A 23,059-nucleotide genomic window follows, 5' to 3' on the forward strand; every position below is an offset into this window, starting at 1 on the left:
TTCGGATGGACGTATCCACTCATAAGATTCAGCACCAGCTCATGACTCTGGATGTAAAGGAACGATGGCAAAGTCCATCGCAGTTTGTCTGAAGATATCAAAGTCTTTAAAACTAAATTCAGCTGTTTCCCTGGAAACAAAGTCATGTTTTAAAATGTTGCAGGATGTGACTACCAAAGAGAAGAATCCATCAAGTGTTTTGTGGATGTTTTCACATGTTGGTCATAAGTCTGTAAACAAGGTATGTTAAAGTTTTCACATGAAAAGTGAAAACGTTTTGATGTATAAAGCAGCGGTCTTCAACGTTTTTTGGGCCAAGGACCCCTCAGTTGAAAGTGAGATGTTGCAGGGACCCCTTTCTACATATATTGTATAAAATATGAATATAAAATATGAATTGCCTTTTACACTGGGCCTACAACAACATGTAGGGCGGCCTAAAGCCTTCACACATACCTGTTTATGGGGCATACAATACTAAGGTATTAAAATAATAATTGCTGACATTCATATATTTATACGTCATGCTTTAATGTTAGATTGTGGCACAGTGAATCCTTGAGTTTAACTGTAACAGTGGATGGCTACCTCATGGCAATCTACCTACAGGCACGTAAGCCTATCGTCAACATTGTGCAGAGTAAAAAAAAAAGATCTATCTTGACAAATGTTTTTATTTTTTATTTTAAACTATTGAGCAATAATTTACATTATTTATACCTGCATTATTTTAGCTGCTGATGGGTTTCTGTATCTGTTTTTATGGTGGTCCAGTGCAACGTGAGTGTTTTTTGGAATGACAATAATAATCTTGAATGTTGACTCAGTGCCGGTCTGTCGTAACTAAAATTAATGCTGGTTGTTTCCCTTTTAAATCGGGCCCTTCACACTCTTTGGCAGAGCTGCTTAAGGTAGAAGTGGAAAATACAGCTTCTTAAAAGACGTGACAGACACCGAAGATAAAACTCACTTTGCACATAAACTTTTCCTTTAACAGTATATTATAGAGTATCAACACTGTTAGTTCAATGCCCAACACTGAATAACGTTGCAATGATAACTGGTCTCACTTTCTCTTTAGTAGATTTGAAGAGTTTGGAAACCCAGAATAAAACAGCATGGCATTTCCTTTAGACAGAAAAGCATTTGACACTGTCAGTGATTAATCACTGCTATAAACCCTTCAGATACATATTTCAGACCAGATCTCTGTTGCCAATGGATCAGCTCCAGTTCAGACGAGAGAGAGTCTTCAAGTCCACAAATGGCAAAGGAAAAACCTGTTGAGAGATCAAAACTCTTCTAAAGACCCCTGTATCTGTTTTAATCATGAACACAAAATTGTGTTTTGTGGTAAAAGGAAAAGTCTGAACCCTTGTGTTGTCTTCCCGTCAAAATTGACACTTTTGTTGACGCTTTTTAATCAATGTATTTAACTTTTCCTTACGTTTTTGTCCCTTTATTCAACACTTTTGACTTTTTTTTCAATGTTAGTCAATGTTTTTGACATTTTCAACACTTTCTAACACTAACTTATTAACATTAGTTTTACAGTTTTGGAATTTAAAATTGGAATTTCTGGTCAATAAACCTCATTTATAGGAAATTATAACCTAATATTTGAGTTAGAAAAGCAGAAATTAGGAATTATTGAGACTAAAATTCAAGAAAAGTATGTTGATGGTTAGTCACAGACTGGAATATGTCAACTTTTACTCAATGTTGTTTCGAAACCACTTATATTTGTTTGTCAAATGCAAAAAATTGAATAAAACACCCCAAAATGAATGAAAGTAGAGATTTGCACTTGCCAAAGAGCGTTTTGTGGAGTCATTCATGTTATTTTGGGTAATTAAAAAGAACATTGACATAGGAAAAGGGGTCAACATGACCCGAGGACAACATGAGGGTTAAAATCAAGTTAAGGTTCTCGTGTCCATTACAATGTAAATTTTGGTTAGCCATGATAGGAATTCCCACATTAAGTCAGTTTTTTAAAAGGTTCTCGCACAACTACAATGCATAACTGAATTCAGCACATCATTCATCCATTTCAATTTGTCCGGTTTTGTTCATTTCACGAAGTTTACTTCTCCATAGGCACTAACAGGCATTTTGTAAATGGAAGACATTTTGCCATTTCACAGTGGGAAAAGCACAGGTGAACATAAATAACTGCTGAATTGTATTGAGATTCTTCAGGCCTTGTTTACACGTTCATGGTTATTTTGACACACTGAGACATTTTCCTTCATTTGTACCCTTTGTTTACACACAAACAGAGTATTCGCCTCTGAAAACGAGTCTTTCTAAAACCCCCGGCCAGAGTGGAGATTTTTGAAATCTTTGTTTGCACGTTTGCATGTAAATTCAAACAACCCGAGGTTTAGGCAGCCGAGGAAGTGGGGAAGAGAAGAGAGAGGAAGTAATTTATTGCTGTTGCTATTTTCTGGATTCTTATTGGCTAATGTGAGCTTGAGCCTCTCGTTACTCTGCCACCTATAGGTTTGACATGCTCTTGACGGCATTGACGGCACTTTACAACTTTTCTGAAAACTGACAGGCGTGCACGAGGTTAATTTTGAAACCGGAGAGGTTGAAATGTCTGTTAATGAAAATAATCACCCACGTGTATGAGTCTCAGCGTCCTGGTATTGTGCATGCGGACCCACTTTCACACTTTCATGGTTTACAGGGGCACTGGAGCAGAGGCATCGTTAATGTTATCAGAAGCACCTGTGTTCACACACACCTGGGTTAATCAATTAAGAGACATGTGAGACACAAAGTTTGTTTCTGGCCTACCTAAACACTCCTCCAGGCAGATGCATTTAAGTACGATTAAGTATAATTCTGGTGATAGGCAAGTAGTAAATGACAACACACTGTTTGGGCAGATTTCTTCCTGCATGTTCTGACTTGATTCATTTAGTCTGCATGGTGCTAAAGCATCACATTATGTGACAGACTCCACCCATGAGGCTTTTAAATCAGGCCAGACATATACAGTGGCTTGCATTAGTTTACACCCCCATGCCAAAGTTGATTAAAAAGCGGAATAAAAAAAAACATCTTTTGGAAATTGATCTTAATGCCTTCATTGAAAAAATGTAGGAAAATCCAACCTTTTAAGGACAACAATTTTCTTTGTGAATGAACAATGTATCATAAATAAATAAATGTTCTTCCTTAAAATACAGGGGGCATGAGTATACACACCACTATGTTAAATTCCCATAGAGGCAGGCACATCTTTATTTTTAAAGGCCAGTTATTTCATGCATCCAGGATATTATGCATCCTGATAAAGTTCTATGGCCTTTGGAATTAAAAGAGCCCCCCCCCTCCCCCCATCATCACATACCCTTCACAATACCTAGAGATTGGCATGGTGTTATTTCAGTTAGCTTAATAGCTGGCTTGATTTGCATTGAGAGATGATCTTATGGAAAGGTCCCCATGCCTATCTCTAGGTATGGTGAAGGGGTATGGTAGTATCTAATTACTATTCTAAATTCTAAAGGCCAAGGGAACTTTATCAGGATGCATAGTATCCTGGATCCATGAAATATCTGGCCTTTAAAAATTAAAAATGGGCCTGCCTCTATGGGAATTTAACATAGGGGTGTGTATACTTATACCCTGTATTTTAAGGAAGAATATTTATTATTTACAATACATTTTTCATTCACAAAGAAAATTGGTGTCCTTAAAAGGTTGGATTTTCCAAATTTTTTGAACTAAGGCATTAAGATCAATTCCCAAAAGAAGGTTTTTTATTCCTCTTTTTAATCAACTTTAGCCTGTGTGTGTATACGTATGCAAGCCACTGTACTCCCAAAATATAATGAAGCAACATTTCCAATTGCTCTTCCAAACCATGTATGCTAAACTCCTCACAGCTGGCTTTATAGAACGTTAAAGCTCGATGCTTGTAACTGCATTTCACTCAGGTTGCCATGAGGGTGCAGCAGTGCACTGTAACTACCGGCTGCACTGCTCCCATCAGTGCAACCAACTCTGGAAAAAAAACAGGTCTGTTTGCAAAAATAGCAAGAAAATACTAGAAAATAACATCCCTCATACACCGTCTCACAAAAACTGATGCATTTGCACTTAAAAGGTTGACCTGCTGGATTGATATCCACTTTTCACAGCACATCGGTTTCATCACCAGCTGCATTAAATGTCAAATCTGAGCGAACTGAAAGCGGTAGCAAGATAAGAAATACCTGCAAGAAATTTGTACATTTTACACAGTGTAGTTTGATCAAAACAAAATGAACTTAGTTATAAAGAAATCTATCAAAGAGCTTGTTTATATTGGGATAATTTGCAATATGCCTAGTCCTAGCGCCATAGATGACCTGAATGCACATGCATTTCCTGCACTGATAAAGCAACACTATTATGAATTGACAGAAAATAAGAAAAATATGGAGAGAAATGTGTCTACTTCATGCCAAGTCCCCGGGAAATCTGTCATCAAATAAATTGTTGGCTATGTTTACGTAGACAATAATTTGGCATGCTTTCATCTAGTTTTGCATACAACGTCAGTTCTAAGTGATCCTTGAAGTGGTGTTTACACTGAACTTATCACATGTCACTCATTCCAAACCCAGTGCCAAAAATCATATAGTATAGCAAAGCATAAATGTGTAAATGTGAAATTATTTCTAATTTAGGTTGACAACAAACTTTTCCACTGTCACTTGTCAGCAGACAGGTACGATCAAAGTGCTGTTTGGCTGCCTGCATTTGATATGTCACGGCTAAACATGGAGTTAGACGTCCTGAAAGCCACGGCTGTTTCCAGCTGTGATCTCCATAGCCGGCGGCATGCGTCACCTGTCCTGGCTGTCACCGGTAACCCTGGGACGTTGCTATGGTGACAGCCTCATTACAGTGACAAGTTGGCCAGCTGAAAAATGTGTTATGTGATGTTATGATGTGCAGTGTTCCACATTGGGAGGGAGAGGGGCACTCCTGCAAACTTTTACCTCCTGAGCTACAGGCTTTGATATATTTCATCCACGTATGCCCTGCAGGCTGAGGAAGGGCTCGAGGGAGCAGTTGCCACAGCGACAAACCACAGCAGCCCTGACTCATAAGCTCCTGTGGTTTATGTCACTATGTGGCTGATGCTTATCTATAATCCACCCAGACTCTCCGGTGGCTCCATAGACTGTTAATATTAATGGACAAAAGCATCCGGTTCGGCAAAGTGCTGCAATTTCCTGCAAATGCAGAAGTACCTTAAACCTGCATTCTATCTGAATTACAGCAGGGGGCGACACATGCGGCTGCAAAAGGAGGTCGGTTTCTGTAGAAGTCTACGAGAAAGTGACCCACTTCTCACTTGATTTATTACCTCAGTAAACATTTTTCTAATGAGTTTATGGTCTCAATTGCTAGTTTTAAGTATTCTGCAAAAGAGAATGATGTTCCATCCATCTTCATCCGCTTATCCGGTATCGGGTCGCGGGGGCAGCAGCTCCAGCAGGAGAATGATGTTCTTTTTTTTTTTTAAATTATGGTCTTGTTGTTTGTAAAATTGGCGATAAAGCGGGGGCGTTTTAAGGCGTGGCTATGATGTGATGGCCAGTGAAAGTGTGTAACGTAACGATGAGTGTAAGCAGCTCCTCCCTCATTCGTCTTCTAAAATCGGCACATCCGCAACCACGATGGCTGAGCAATGGGGTAAGCGAACGTCCACAAAGCGTAGCTCCTATGGCGCCATTTTGATGCTACCAAGCTCTCACCTGCTGCTAGCATTCCATTGACCGCCACTAATTTTGGCGTCACTTTGACAGCAAATAATGCTACATCTGAAGCATTTAAAAACGTTAGTTGTCCATTGTTAATTTCTAAAGAAACACGACAATGTATAAAAAGGCTCCATTACCTCATACGTCATGCTATGGCTCCGTAGCAAAACATTGTTAGGTTTAATTACTAATGTTAACTAGCATTTTAGTCAGCAATAATTGCCCTGTGCCTACGTTGTCTCCTAACATGTATAGTACCTACACTCTCCGTCTCTGCAAGATTGGGAATGATTGAGATTTCTCTTGGCACAGCTACCAGAAGATTTTCAGACAGGTTGCTCATGTCATATCTACGTCGTCAAGCTCAGATGGAGGCTGTGCAGTAATGCCCTGCACTCACTGGAAAAGTGCTTCACTGGTCTCCGTCCAGAGCAATGGGATCTGTTGTTCCATTTCTTTAACTGTCCATGTTGCTGAGCCAGCGACAAACTCTACGACTCATAGCAGATCTCCACAAACCAATGGGTGACATCACACATGCTCTCTCCATTGATATTAACAGTCTCTGGGTGGCTCACACCTGGACAGCAAACAGGTCATGAGGTGTTATGTGCTTGGGTAGAAAAATAACATTTTAAAACAAGGCTTTGTTGTTGTAGCTACTTGTTGTCCTTTGATAGGGGACACCAGGGAATTTTTGATTGATCAGTCACTAGTCTGACAATCTAGTCTAGATAGTCAAGATTTGCAGTGGATATGAAAATGTAGCCAGAAATAATTCAACTCATCCAAATTCATCTGTCCCGTGGGATGTTTCCAGTTTCTACTTATATACAACAACTATATGAGCCTTCTGAATACACTGTGACCTGGACGACTGAAAATTCCCCCAGATAATATAGCTAATAAGGGGAAAATCTCTTGAAAGGGAGAATTTTGGTCAAAAAAAAAAAAAAAATTGCCACTGAAAGTTTAGTTTTTAGTTTTGGTCTAACTAACAGAAGTGAAGTGTGTGTTTGTTGGGCACTATATTTAGCGGTGGATTGATACACATTTAGTGAATGTTTCCGGCAGTAGGATGGTGTATATGTGGAATTGAGTCAAAATAAACTACCATTACTTTAGAATATCTACCTTATGTAAATAGGACACTCTCATCCAAAGCACCACAAGTATGATAAATGAGAATACATCGTTGGGAGCCCCTGAGGGAATTAAAAGCCTGAACTCTGAAAGCTTTAGCGCAGCTCTGTGCCAACTGAACTGACTGAAATAAGCTCAATAAGCCTGAGCAGAAGATAAAATCACTCTCTTAGCTGAGCTTTCACTCTGCAGGGCTTCAGGAAGGTTATATTAAGAGATTGTGATCTTCCAGCCACCACGACCTTGCACTCTTTAGTATATAGTCTATAGTACTCATAGAACTCTTTTACAGATACGTTCCTCCATATGGCCCAAATTAAATGCGTTAAGGTATTTTACTGAGATTCTTATTTAGTTCCTTGAAGTGAAATGGAGCGGTGTAAGTATTTACACCATCATACAGGCTGATATATGAGCAAGTCATTGTCATGGAAGATCTCCTTTTACTAGCTCCCTGTCCTTGAAATTTATAGCACCTTTCAAATGTGTTCACACACGAGTGCTCATGGCCGGACGCTCAGACACAATTGCTGTGTGTTTATAGCTCTGTGTTATTCATCAAGGTTAAAGTGTCCGTCTCACTTGACTGACATCTGTTTGAGCCAATAATTAATGGCTCAATAATTGATGTGCCCGTCATTTGGGCAAAGAGATTACAGAAAGGTTAGGTCAGTCTGTTACGCATGCTAATGAGAGGTCACCAAACAACCTCCGCAGTATTGGATGCTGTGTTGGCTGAGGCATCCAGGCAGTGATGAACATTACACTCATTTGAGTTTCTGTGACCTTCAATACAGTAAACACTGTTTGCTGTTTCATGACAGCACTGGCTGACAGTTTTCATTGACGAAGGCCTAGTCCACACGTTTTTTAAACATAGATTTTTCGATGCATTTTGGCCACAAAAACAGCATTTTAGGTCACTGTTAAGGAAGTTTTGAGAAAACTCTTGCTAGAAGACTTTTAGAAACACTGTTTGTATGTTGTCGTATGACAGGGAAAACAGAGTTTTAGGCTTGTGTGTGTGCCGTTATCTCTTTTGTCAGACGTCAAAAATGAGGCGACACTTCTTGCGATGGAGCACGTTGCCAACATAGTGCTGGTAATTGGCTTGCTAGAAGGACTTTTTTAGTGGTGGTTTTGTTTTGTCTTCCATGGTGTGTCACATCACACCGGGAGCGCTTCAGAAGTTAACTAATGCTTAGAGTTGTCCACCTTATTAGGTGGTGGTAGTAGGCACATTTTCTTACTTTAGGACGGAGTCAGGCTAGCTGTTTCCCTCTGCTTCCATTCTTAGCACTAAGCTAAGCTAGCCTAACTAGTTGCTTACATTTAATAGACAGACATTAGAGTGGGTCTTCTCATTTTAAAGCGAATAACCTATTTTCCAAACAGTTTAACTAAACTGTCTCGTTTTGGGACTTGACTCAAAGACTTGTTGATAACTTGTGACTTTGATTGCCGTCCATCATGATATAGTTAGCAAATACAAACTAGAATCTAAAGGAGCTGAACAGTTAAATAGAGAGAAATATTTTATATATTCTATATCAGCTTCTTAGTGTGCGAGTCACACTAACAGGAGAAGGCACTGCTGTCTATATGCAGGAGCACTGTGATAACACAGCTGCCAGACAAATCCTTGAAATGTTTTGGATTGCACTCCTACTGTTCATGTACCCCTGTTCTTAGCTGAGACCCAGAGTTTCCAAGAGAGCGAGATGCAAGCCATCGTCTGACAGAGAGACACGTCGCAACCTGTGTGTTATTAAACTCACGATGAGGTAAAAATCTGTTTTGAAGTCTAGTTTCCAAAAACAAAACAAAAATGGATACAGGGAGACATGGAACATCAATTTTGTGTGGATTAAAGGCAAATGATTACTGTGAAGACTTCACCTCTGGGGGGAAATATTCCTGATGGATAATTTGACACACACGTAAACAATCAGAAGCGGCTCTGCTAACAAAGAAGAAGGAAGGAAAGCAAGGCAGCTTTGTTTGTATAGCACATTTCAGCAACAGGGCAATTCAAAGTGCTTTACATAAAAACAGATAAAACACAAGAATAGAAGTTACAGTATAAGAAATTCATTCATTCAGTCATTCAAACCTTTATTTAACCAGGATTAAAAAAAATGCTCCTTGAGATTAAAAATCTCTTTTACAAGAGTGTCCTGGCAAGTGGCATATTAAATTTAAAGAAATGAACAAACATTTAAAGAAAGGCAACATCAAAAAGAAAGGCCTTCAGCCTTGATTTAAAAGAACGGAGAGTAGCAGCGGACCTGCAGTTTTCTGGGAGTTTATTCCAGATATGAGGAGCATAGAAACTGAACGCTGCTTCCCCCTGTTTAGTTCTGACTCTGGGGACAGAAAGTAGACCTGTCCCAGATGACCTGAGAGGTCGGGGGGGGGTCATAGTGTAGTAGCAGATCAGAAATATATTTTGGACCTAAACCGTTTAGTGATTTATAAACTAGCAAACGCGTTTTGAAATCAATTCTTTAAGGCACAGGAGGAAGCATTTAACTGCGAATTAGCTGTGTTTTATCAATACTTTACCCTATTTTTAATTGAAACATTTGAATGGGTTTATGTTTTATATTTCATCTAAATACTGCCATGAAACGCTGACAGCCCAGAGAGATGAAAGTATTTGAAGCTCTATTCCAGGCAATATGTGTTGTATGAAGTGCTGACAACAAAAGCAGGTCCTGGCAAAATGTCACTACTTTAAAGTTAGCTCTCGTTGCCACAAATTGAGCTTGGCTTTGCTGGCTGTTTTCTTCCTGGAGGAAGGACTCGTTAGCTAGCAGTAGCCGCTAACAGCTGATATGTAAACAAACCAAATCTGCATGGATGCATTCACTCTCTCTTGTAAAATACACGGAACAACACATACATAATTTCACTGCAAAGCCCACATACTGACACTTTAACTTCCAACTCTGGTCCTGTCCGCGCCTGGCAGGAAGTGGACACATTGGGCAATAAAAGTGAAAGTCTGGTCATCATTTGACATGGGCATTTTACTTCTAGCTAATTATTATCAATTCTTTTTAATTTTTCTTCTTAAAGTGCCATTGCCAAAACAAAAAGAAAGAAAATAAGGCCACGTCCACACGAACCAAAACAATCTTTTTTTCCCTGGCATCGGTTCAAAAATATTAGCGCCCAAACGGATCCGTTTGTAAATGACTCAAGACGCTACTTCTTATTCCAGGCCTATAGGTGGCGCTGTTTCTGCTACAGAAATTCACCAGCAAACGGAGAAGAAGAGGCGGAGCATGAGCATAAAGCTTGCTCGCTGTATACAAGCAGACAGTATACTTTGCCCTAGTAACCCTAAAAGGCTCAATATCTTCTCCAGCAGGAACACAAGTAGTCTGCCATTGTTGTTATTATGAGACGTCGCGGGATAAGAGGTCAAAGGCTAGAGGTCATAAGCATAAGGTCATGAGCATAAAGCTTGTGCGCTGTATACAAACAGACAGTATACTTTGCCCTAGTAACCCTAAAAGGCTCAATATCTATTCCAGAAGTAACACAGGCACCTAGTCCGACATTGTTGTTGTTATGAGACGTTGTCGCGGGACAAGAGGTCCAAGGTTAGAGGTCGAGGCTTGTGGCGACGACATCCTCGATACGCAAGTATACGGCTTCACCGTCCAGACAAAGACGCAAGGACGGTGGTTTAGAATTCAAACACCCTGGAACCAGGTTTCAAAAAAGTGTGTTTTCAGGCAGTGCGCTTACAGCATTTGTTTGGACAATCAAAAAAAAGATACAAAACGTGTGTTTACATCAAAAAGCGTTTCTGTATGGATGGCCCCTAAATCTCTGCACTGCACACACACTGCCACTTAACATATGTATCAGCAATGACTCCATTGGGTGAAAGAGGATGGGTAGATTTGTTTAGGGTACCCGTGTGTGTGTGTGTGTGTGTGTGTGTGTGTCCTTTCAGTAAGTCTCCAACCTTCTACTCTAAATCTTTGAGCTTCAGTAAGTCACTTGAAAAAATTGCCATGATGTTCAGAGAGCAACCGGTGAGCAAACCTTTCTCAGTGACTCCTCTGCAGACCTCCCCTCTCGTTAAAGCTTTATCTTTTGTTACTGGATACTGAAAGCACTCTGTGAAACACACACGGGACACTAAAACCAGGGCACTTTTAATGCAGATGTTCTGTCAGACGAGCAGGACCATGTTTCAAAAAGATTGCTGCCTGCGAGCGAGGATCTTTGTAAACGTCCAGATAAAGTTAAAGTGTCAAAGCCTCAATGCACTGGAATGTTAATTGAGGCGTTGGTCACAATGTTGAATCAAAGCTTTTACACGGACGTGGAAATGGGCTGCCCGGGCCTGCACAGTGCTGCCGGGAGTCCCGGGGGCGTTGTAAATGCAGCTCACGTCGAGTATCTGTTACAGCATCCCGCCCCGGGCTGCGGCCTTTAGGAGTTTCTCTCGAACGTCTATAAGTGAAAAATGAAAAACAACTCAATAGAACTAATGAAAAGCAACATCTTTCTTGTTACAGCGACAGAGAAGCACAAAATGATAAATGTAACTGGAATTTGGCCAACACACGCAGGTGGCCCGCAAATAAATCACCTCCCTGTCCAGTGAAATGACCAAGGGCGGCTACAGAAATGAAGGAGAATCTATGGGAAGATGTGATATTCTCTTAATTGATTCCAATTACATTGAATGTCTTATTTGAATATTTCAATACCATTGCTGCCATTTTCTTTTTGTTTCATGTGTAAATGTCCCATTGGAAATAAGGTTATCTGTTGGCCAGGCTGTAAAATATAGCAGATGTCGACACGCTCTTTAAAGTTACTGTGGACTCGTAAGTTCAGCACAGGCCTCCAAAAACACTCATAAATAACTTTGTCAGACTTTATGTTGTTATTATTTTTGACAGGCTGAACAGCGCATGTTGTAATTTAGTCATAATGGAGCAGATAGGTTGACATTGTGATGCTTTTATTCCATTGTTCTCTTTGTACATCGCTGTGTACGAGGACATGTCAAATGTATCTTTTGTGATCACAGGAGCCTCAAAGGTCAGATAGTTAGGACTCAAGATCCGTGACAACAGACGCGCAGGAAAAGAATCTTTTTTGTATTTTAAGATCATAACGAGCTGTGTGCTTACAGCTTCCTCACGACTGATGATAATGACATGCAGGTTTTTCCCTTTATGAACTACTGAATTGAAAAAAAGATTCCTTGGCACCACCTTGGTTTCCCAGGTTCCTTAACCCTTGTGTCGTTTTCCCGTCAACCACAAAACATTTTTGTCACTTTTTAAATGTTGCGGGTGCTTTTTTTTTAATGTGTTTTCCAAAATGATTTGATATTTTTAATGTTGACATTTCCAGCGCTTATTTCGAAAGTCAATCGTTTGTGACAAAAAACCTGAAAATGGGTCAAATTTGACCCGAGGACAACATGAAGGTTAACTATAAATATGTGATGTTATATATGTATAATAAAGACGTCTTACCAGCACCTCTTCACTGTCACACTCCTTATGTTAATTACTGCATCACTGCTGCTAATTCAAATATGAGAAAGTTGCTATTTTTATTATTAGTTCAACTTTCTGCAGTGTCATATTTGCAATTTTAGCCTGATAATCAGACCGTGCCTTTTCATTTCACGTCATCATTTAGACTGACATGTTCATAGCCATGTTCTGTCTGGGACGGGTTGGGTTGTTTTTGCCCGAACCAATCAGATATTAATTTCAGTTACACGGATACGACAAATATTCATGAAGATATAGCGGAGAATAATGAATATTGTGTGAAAGCTGTGTGGAGGTAATTCCAGCCTGCTCTTTCTTTCAGCTGCTAAAAGTATAATTGTACAAACTAACTGAATAAATCACTTTATAAAAATGTATCAGTTTATTGCTACCGAACTCAAAACGTTTTCTTTTAAGGTTTGTCTTACTTTGTAAAAAAAAAAATCACAAACGTCTCCTTTACTATTTACTTTTTTTGTATTGTGGCATTTACAAATTTTTACTATGACATTTGTTAGCATTCAACAGAAAATAAATGGTAAAATATTGACTCTATTTGTTAATTGTGGAATTCAATATGAATAAAGAGTATTTTTGTATAGTATATTATATTTTTTCTGTTCTGTATCTTTATTTTAGCGAGGCTTCGAAGTGCGCGTTCGTCGCGGCCGAATATCCAGAAGTTAAAGGCCGAGCATTCTTGTGCGCGTGCTCCATTGTGCGTGCAGCCTGTTGCGGTTAACCCGTCTTTTGTCTTCTTACTTCAACTTTTTAACAGTCTTTTTGTTTCTTACGTGTGTGAAGTACTTCTGATTCTGAGTCCGAAGAACAATCTATGCTGAGTTTTGTGGGTGGCCATGTTGTTGTAGCCCTCCGCCCCACGGGGTTAAGGAAAAGTTAGATTTTCCAGCTCGCTCCGTTAGTGGTGAAGGAGCTAGCTAAGGCTAACGCTAGCGATGCTAAGCCGACGTCACGAAACAAACGTTATTGATTGGTTATGGCAGATCCAGAGTCGCTCTGGGCAGATCCAATAGTTTTAAACTTCACCAGAGCACCCGCCTTCAAGGAAGTTAACACATGACCGCAGGACCGCTACAGGAAATCATTCCTACCTCAGACAATAAAACTCTTCAACACGTCATCCCTGGGGGGTAGATGAGACTCTGAGACACACAATACTACAATAAGGGCAACCGGCACGACTGGGTCATATTTACAAAAGCTGCACATTTTTGTTTTGTTTTTTCCCATCTTGTATATACTTAAATATTTGTTCTTACATTCTTATATTTTTATTCTTATATTTTGTTATTATAATTATAATTATTTCATGTATATTGTATGTATATATATTTTGTGTGCTGCTGTAACACTGTAATTTCCCATTTTTTTGGGATCAATAAATATCTATCTATCTATCTATCTATCTATCTATGTCAATGGAGAGTGACCAGACTCTCTGTACAAATGAAATCTACCAGAGTCTGGTGGGACCAGGCTACACTTGTCCCTCCTGCTACTGTATTATAACCAAAAAGATTGATTTACACACATTTGATAGCCATTCCTGTCAAGTAAGTCTGTTTGATATTGATTTTATTATACCACCAGAAAATACACACTATAATTATATAATTGGATTACGTGGAAATTGATTTTTTTGTCTTTATTGGCGCAATATTCAGTCAAAATCTGCATCTGACACAGTGTATTGATCATCTGTAACATATCTGTTTTACACTCTTTGACCAACAGGTGGTATTGGGAGCAAATAAAGCCTTGAGAAATTAACCCTTTTGTGAACTACGATGCTGGAAAGCTCATCAGCACTGCTTTAGTTACTCACCATTGGTTGTGGGATTTTTAAAATGGCCGATTTACAAACTACCTTAGGCAATCATTATTATTGCATTGTGTTGAAACACGCTTTGGCTACGGTTGACTTGATTTCAGGATCAGTCTGGTCATCAACTAGAGCTAAGAAGGAAGACTTTCTCTTTTCTGAGTCACCTACATTCCAGTGCTGGCTTGGTTGGACATCCAGCTGTTCACAGCATTTTCACTGCTGACAGGGAAGAAGTTAGGCAGTGTTCTTCTCCTGATAACTTTCCTGACAACCGATAGAGAGGCTCCGCATCCCACTTACAGATGTTTGTGATCAATGCTCCAAGGAGGTTGAATGGAAGAAGATAGCCGGAGATTCTTTGTTGGTTTTGGAGAGCGAGCAGGGTCTACGGTGGAAAGAAGCTCCCCTCATCTGGCTGGACGGCCTGTTTTTCTTGCGTGAGGGAGATCGGAGGTAAATGTGCTACAAACAAGGGATGGATGAATAAGCTTCAGGGTTCATGGAAAAGTTCACAGACTGAATTACTGAGTTGAATATGCACCGTATGAATTATGGTGTTGTGGTGAATTGGGGGCTCTCCAAAATCTCAGTCCTGCTTTTGTCTGTAATCTTATTTCCTGGATGGAAAAAAAGAAAATCCACCTGGACTTTAAGATGTCAGAGATCATGGATGGATTTATGGTGTGTGCATGCGTGCATCAGTGTCTGTGATTTTTTTTGTTAAGCTATGGGCTGGTGTTTATCTGCCATGTGTGTGTCTTCTAACAAAACCTAGTTAGCACAATATACTGCATCTCTGTCAAATTTACCATGATAGAAATAGGTTAATAGCTGCATGATCATGCTTTCACCAATTAGCTGTACATATGCTTCTTACTCTGTTTATTCTGTATGTGCTGAATGCATCAATGTGGTGCGCAATGTTAAAGACTGAACAAAGATAGTAGAGTGCTTGTCTAAAAGAGGGGGGAAAATTACTTTTCTTTAACTTAGTATACACAAACAAACAACAACAATCTGTTTGTGTATGACATTGCTGAAATTGGGACTGTAGCCCTTGTTGTGCCACAAAAAAATTCCACAGACCCGAATCATTGAAAGATAACTCTGGTGATATTCAATTTTTTTGTTATTGACAATAAATCCCATGAGAAGCTCAAAATGTTGTATTGTCTGTGTTTAGCCAAAGTATGATAGTGGTATATCATATATTAAAAACAAAAATGAGCCCCTCTGTTGCACTTGATGACATTTTCCTTTGTTGCCATGAGCGCACACACAATGTAGTTTATTTGGACTAAATCCCACACACACCGTTCTGCTTTAAATACTAGACCACCAAAAGTATAAATCCACGGCTAGTCTCGCTTTGCCAGACCTTGGTCCACAGCGCTGCGGAGGAGGGAGCCACTCTGCTAAAGATCCTCAGCAAGTAACTTGTTTTAGTGGAACACGCGTACGTTAAAAAGGTTGTTTTAGTCGTGCAACGGAAAACTCAAATTGGACAGATAGTCTAGCTAGCTGTCTGGATTTACCCTGCAGAGATCTGAGGAGAAGTTAACCATAGTCCAGAATGCCAAAACCCACCAAAAAAGCAGAAGGTAATGTACATCCAGCTGAAAAGAGTGAAATCCTGCCAAATTTCCATTTGCAATCCCGGAAGTGGAACTAATCCACAACAAATGCACACTTTACACCTGTTTGAGTAACGTCAGCAAAAAACTACAGTGTCCAGCTGTTTTTGGAAATTACTTTCAACTTTTTTCAGAGACATTGTAAATATTTCTGACTTGAAATGTAGGAAAAAAAATAGTCCCGGGGTCACAGACAAAGTTTGGAAATGTGAGGGGACTTTCCCCTCAAACATTTGTGACTGCGCCAGACGGAATATGTTCAATAAATTAGTCAAAACTCACCCTTTCAGAACTGATTTATTGTCTTGTTCTTGTGCTAACCTGTGCCTCTAGTGATTTTTTTTATTTCTATCTAGAGTCTTTTTTTAACTTGTCATGTAAAGCAATTTGAGTATCTTGAAAAATACTCTGAATAAAATGTGAACAAAATGTATTATCACATTGGCAAAAATCCGAAAGTATTGAGAGATATAACACAAATGATTTTTCTGTTGACAGTAAAACAAAATACAATTATCCTTTGACTGCACTGTAACTTTTTCATTCTTGTATTTTATACCTGTCTTACTCTACTTTAGCTTGTTTTAATTCATTTTCTTTTGGCTCTTTAATGTTTAATCGTATTTAAATGAGATTTTGCAATGTTTATTTTGCACTTTGTCTTGATGATTTCAAATGTTTTATGTAGAGCACTTTAAATTGCTTGCTGAAATGTGCTATATAAATAAAACTGCCTTGCCTTTGACAGCAAGTGAAGTGAATGTAGTACAGATGCTGTATGTAGTCATGCCTAAATGTTATGCTGTTCGGCATCAGCCGCTGCTGGAGTAAAAATAACTACATGCTGGTAACAATCTGCTGCATTATTATTCCAATAGGTCATCTGTCATTCAGTAACACAGCAGATTTAGTTGAAATTACACAAATGGTAATAAATGTAAAATCACTTTCGGACATCACTGCTGTGTCTGCTCATTCTAGTTAAATACAATATGAAACTGTAGATAATTCCACAGAATCTAGCAGGAACATTTACAGTACATCAGGATTATCAATTAGCTTCTGTTTAACGAGCACACATTGGGATACAAACAAGGAGAGTGCACATCTGTTAGTAGTGGAAATGGAGTTATGCTAGGATTTATACCGATGTATTCTGAATTTGAAGTAATATGAACGTGGGTGTTGCTATAAATCCAAATCTTGATACAAACACAAGGAGAGTGAACATCATCCAGTTCAAAGTAAGAGACACATATGTATTGGATGTCCATATACTCCATTTATATTTTTCTACCCAGATTAATTTGAAGTACTGCATATACTGAACTACACAGGATCACGAGCATTAACAAATTAGGACTCTTTTATTTGAAATTGTTCACCTTTTAAACACTGACAGTTAATATACACAAGCCTGTGTGGTCCCTCTGGCCCAAGACATGGTCACTGACAATGTGTGCTGGATATCAACAAGGATTGCTTACGGTGGATGGGAAGCATAAACGCACACATACACACACACACCCACACACACACACACACACACACGCACGCAGAAGCACACACTTGCACACACAATATGGATATGCAAGGACAGATACTAAAACACACATCACGACACATACACATACAATCTAACCCAGTCTAGCCATCTAATGTAGACATCAACAGAGGAGGGGCTTAAAGTGCATACAGGAACAGAGGAGGGCCTTGCTCGCTCTTATCATTAACATCCTTTTAAATTATGAGCAACATTATTCCTCCACTGAAGCAATGATCTTAGTGCCACGCTGTAGCTCTACAAAAAGCTTATCCCTACCGCATTTTTTGAGCTCAAACTGTGCCTTGCATCGTGAAATAATGACTCTGCATAGTTCACTGGGGTTAGTCTTATACATTATTGCGGTACAATGTAGGTCCAGGTCCGGGGGTTACGGGTATGAGCAATGGGCTGCAGGATGGCACAGAAAGCATACTGTATACCGCCCAATGCTTCACTGGAGTCCGGTTAGCTGTAAATGTGGGATAATCCATATGAGGAGAGGTGAGAAGATGTTCCCGGATGCATAGAAGGAGTGCAGATGCTGACGCGACTCCTCGGCCTGGTCTGGGTGAAGCACTTGGTTTGGTCCTTAACAGGAGGCGGTGCAGAACCGCTCCGGTCCGACAGGTCAGTAAGGGGCAAATAGGACTTGTGGGTGGGAGGTCCTGACAGGCCCGGGGGCCGGCCGGAGCAGCGCGGCGGGGAGGGTCTGTGTCTGGAAGAGGGCGGGGGTTGGGCCGTGGTTGGTGGCGTGGTTCGTGCGGTGTGTGAACGTGTTGCTGAGGGCTGCTGCCACTGCGGCCAGGTGAGCAGGTATGATCTGCGCGGTCAGAGGCGAACACTGGCGCTCCTTACCCAGAGACACCTTTATCTGGTGGAGGAAGACCAAATACAGTCAATACAGTCTGTACAAAATAATGTAAACATCATAAAAAAAAGGCCGGGTCTAAATCATCATTGCAAATTCTGTTTCAAAGCACAAACATATGTTTACCTGGGCTAGTCCAGAAATTCATTTTTTTTATAATTTCAAAACTACAGATACTAACAATACTTTTTTTCAATACTTTACTGTGTGAAATAGGAAGAAGGCACTTTTTTCATTTTACAAAAGACGCCAAAGTGTGCACATATGAAACGTCTTCTAAACACAAGCTGTTTTAAAGGAACATTGCCTAAATAACAAGCAGACCAGGAACAATATAACCCTTGTATTGATTTCACTTTCGGGACCCTCTCGTATCCCTCGGGTCAAGTTGACCAGTGACTAATTTGGGGTTTTAAAAACAATTCTGAAATAAAATTTTACTTCATAATATATTATCAAATACTGTCTTTATCTCAATTTCAAACAATTGAGAGAACATACTGTACTGTACTGTATATGAATGCAATCAGTCTCTACTGTCATAAGGTTATAATTCATGTTAAAAATCCACTATGTGATCATTATCATGGTCATATCCAGAATAATTTTCTGAACTAAGTCAGGAATACATGTTTATCACAGAAAAGAAGGCAAGGCCATTAGTTTTCAGGTAGAAAAAACGTAACTTGTACCATTTTTCTTGTAAAAATTTGAAATGGGTCAATTTTACCCGAATGCCATACATGGGTTAATCAAAGAAGGGGGAGTTGCAAATTGATTGAAAATCTGATTGGAAATTCATTGCAAACCTTTACTGTTAAAATGATTTGCCAGATAAGCGATCATAATTACAGAAAGTTCATCAACAACTATCTTCATAATCACTGAAGTCGTTTATTCAGGGAAAACGCATCTCAAATGTGAAGATTTGATTATTATCTTGCTCTTATACCAATGTAAATTACATTTTGTGGATTTCGGACTCAAAAAAAGCAATGTGAAGACATTGGGTGTCTGAGATGGACCTTTTGTGAATTTTTTTCTACTTTCTGACATTTTACAGTGTGTCTGTTTTGTTGATTTCCCAGACTGTAACCATCCTGGATCAACAGAGGCAACATGGTGGTGTTACAAACATCAGATTTATTACAAGAAACGTGAATGAACAGAAAGCCCAGTGGCTGAGGACGCTGCTGCTGTAGTGCAGTCTGCAGGCACAGAGAGATTGGAGGGGGGGGAAGGGATCACACATGTGCCACAAATCAGCTGCTAACGGCTGAAAGTGTTCCAGATGATCTGTGGGACACCAGAGCTTACATCAGACATATTAGCCCCTTTACATTATATTTAATTGTTCAGTTGCTTAACTAATACCTGCAGTTTAGACATGAGACCTCTTTCATGTCTGACAAATGCGGCCAATTCAGACATCTGCTGCGTACGTGTAATATGTGTATAGTGTGTGTGTGTGTGTGTGTGTGTGTGTGTGTGTGTGTGTGTGTGTGTGTGTGTGTGTGTGTGTGTGTGTGTGTGTGTGTGTGTGTGTGTGTGGTAGGTTTGTGAGAATGGTTTGTTCACCTGTGCACATGTGTGCTAATCAGAGGTTAGAAAGGGAATCCCAGGTGAGAAGGGGATTGAGGAATTAGGATCTGGGAAGCCACACAGTTTTTCCAACCTCAGCTGTGTACGAGTGAAGTTTTTAGATCTCGTCCGCTCGTCTTTAATCCTCCACAGTCAGTCTGTTTGTAGGTGTTGTGAAATGCATTCATTAGCTAAAGGATAAACCTTAAGACAATGGCGGACCTCATTATTTGCACCAGCGAGCGTTGGAAATGGTTTCAAATTCCCTCCAGTGGCATTTGTTGTGGTGAGATTGCCACTACAGCTGCTATTTAGTGGCAGGCTGTTTCCAGTGGGGATTTAGTTATTACAAAGTCAGTTTTTTTTGCACACAAAAAAAAATTGAACAACTAAGTGACAACAAAGTTATGTCGTTTTTATTATAAAAGAACAAGAAGGAAGAAAGGAAACAAAAAATTGACTGAGTGACAGAAGGACAAACAGAAAAAAAGCGGCCAATGTCCAAAAACAGCATAATAAGGTGAAAAGGTCACCAGAGTTATCTGGTCTAATCTTCTGTATCAGTAATGGAAAATCTACGGTCTCACAGCACCTGGATGGCAGCCTTCGTCACGGGTTATCAATCACTGACTCAGGCACCGTAACCCTATGGGAAGCATCCTTTAGTCTCCGCTCATCAAAGAGGCTCCTCTCCGTTAACTCAGTCAATGATGGGTTTCAGAAAAAGTCATTTCCCCCACACTGGTAACCCCCGCACTCCGTCTCGGCAAACAGTGGGTGTGATTAATGCCGTCTTCTGAGAGCTTCTGTGAGATGGAAAGTCAGGCTCTCCTTTATCTTCCCCACATTGAATCCACAAGGCTCCTTTATGCATCCGACCAATCCTGCGTCATTTGCCACTCGACAAAACAACTTTTAACATTTGTTTTAACTTGCCTAGATTACAGCTAGTACCAGAAAGTTAATCAATCACCTCAAGTATTCAAAAGTTCTTTCAGTTCACTGCAAAAAAGGGGTGTCTAAAAACAATATAAAATCACTAAATCAGATGGAAGAGGTACTCAAAACAATTGAAATAATTTGTCCATGCAGCAAGACAATTTGACACGTTTGCTTGATTTGAGATTACAGTGTAAAGTTGAACACTTCAAATAAGAAATCCACTCTTAAAAAAAGAAATTATTTTATCTTATCTTATTATCTCTCTTATGTAAAATCAAAGTTGTTGTTTTTTTATCTTGGTAAGAGCCAAACAATTTGCAGTGTTCACGTCTCATTCTGTAGTTTGTCAACTGGCCTGACATTTACAATTACTCATAAATAGTATTCGACCCCGGTCTGCATTCCTCCTCCAGTGTGCCGGCTCAGAGAAGCCCCGATGCATGCCATTTTTGTCAATAAAATATCAGGTTTTCCAATTAAATCCAGCTTTTACCTGCCATACATCTTTAATGAAAGCCAGGTAACAGGTAATCCGGCGATGAAAGTTGACATTTTATCGAATTAGGTGCCGTGTGGATTGAATGTGATATATTAAAGGACAGACACTTTGGAAGAGGTGTATGGGATTGTTTTGCTGATAAGCAAATAAACAATTAACTGCCAAATTGTCCAACGTTCTCTCCCATGCACACGGAGCAAGACAGAAGGGTACATATTGGGGCTGAGCACAGACCTATGCTTCTTATGTGACTGCAAACTACTGAAACTAGAAGTGAATGGAACAGGAGAATGACAATGAACACAGTCTCAGATGTATAATAGTCTCAGATGGTAATAACTTGATCTTATGTGTTGATAGGTCTGTCTCGTAAGAAGCTATTAGAACTGAGTCACTGGGACTTTTGTCGCTGATATGACTGAGGCGTGCAGTGACTCACCGGCTGCTTGGTCTGGCCTTTCTGCGGTTTGCTGTAGGGGCTGTATTTAGGCTTGGCTGGTTTACCTGCTGCTCGGTCTTTATGGCGCCGGCTGCTGATATGCTGAAAAGAAGAAAAGCAGTTTTAAATGAGTCCGACAGATCTTAAATCGCACTATAAAGTTGGTTTCAACATGTCACTCTACTGTGGTTAAAGCTGCAATATGTAAAAGGTACTTGTTCACATTAAAAGTAATAATAAATGTAGAAACAGGATGGAACATTTATAATGGCTGAACTTCTTTTAAATAGCCATGGCTTGCTGTGTAACCCTGGCAACCATAGAAACCACACAGAGGAAATGATTGCACATTTTACATTTTCTCACCAGCAGTGAGCGTACAGAACAATCTGCAAAAACGTTCTTGTAGTAAAATCAGCTTCCAAGTTAGATTACCTAGGCTTATAATAAACAATGTTTACAATACTAGTGAGCTAGATGGCTACATTCAACATATCATATTGCTACTTTTCCTTTAATTAAAGATACAACCTATCCTGTCGCGAGTCCTGATGATGGCCCTAGAGGAAAGGTCTTAGTGTCTTAAAAATCAAAACAAGTCCTCCTCCTTAATTTAAGGAAAAGGTCATGGGTGGGCAGGTTGCATTTAGGAAAAGAAGAACGGGACGGCCGTATACAGAGGACGGGTTGGGTTTAGGAAAAGAAGAATGGGACGGCCGTATACAGAGGACGGGTTGGGTTTAGGAAAAGAAGAATGGGACGGCCGTATACAGAGGACGGGTTGGGTTTAGGAAAAGAAGAATGGGACGGCCGTATACAGAGGACGGGTTGGGTTTAGGAAAAGAAGAATGGGACGGCCGTATACAGAGGACGGGTTGGGTTTAGGAAAAGAAGAATGGGACGGCCGTATACAGAGGACGGGTTGGGTTTAGGAAAAGAAGAATGGGACGGCCGTATACAGAGGACGGGTTGGGTTTAGGAAAAGAAGAATGGGACGGCCGTATACAGAGGACGGGTTGGGTTTAGGAAAAGAAGAACGGGACGGTTGGGTTTAGGAATCGGGACACTCGGGACACGATCTCCAGTCTCCTGGGTTGAAGTCCTGTGTTCTTTGACCCATCCACCACCCCAGCCAACCTCCCAATGTAGATTTTTGGGCTTTCATACTACTCGCTACAGTTATTGCTTTTAATGCTACGTCATCTTCTCACTGACTTTCCTTTGGCATTGTTTTCTGTGGTGGCCACACA

The 23,059-nt window shown here is 40.0% G+C and overlaps 1 protein-coding gene across 1 annotated transcript in view; it reads right to left on the bottom strand.

Moving 5' to 3' along the window:
• Positions 1 to 17,273: 17,273 nt before the first annotated feature.
• znf385d (zinc finger protein 385D) overlaps positions 17,274 to 23,059 on the bottom strand; it is a gene marked incomplete at its 5' end in the record, with an annotated part of 85,735 nt that continues 79,949 nt past the window's right edge. The window contains 2 exon segments of the mRNA XM_032519060.1: positions 17,274 to 18,351; positions 21,810 to 21,911. Of these exon segments, the coding sequence (XP_032374951.1) occupies positions 18,109 to 18,351; positions 21,810 to 21,911 (345 nt within the window). The 3' untranslated portion in view covers positions 17,274 to 18,108.

Source organism: Etheostoma spectabile, chromosome 6, assembly GCF_008692095.1.
Source record: "Etheostoma spectabile isolate EspeVRDwgs_2016 chromosome 6, UIUC_Espe_1.0, whole genome shotgun sequence".
Taxonomy (NCBI): domain Eukaryota; kingdom Metazoa; phylum Chordata; class Actinopteri; order Perciformes; family Percidae; genus Etheostoma; species Etheostoma spectabile.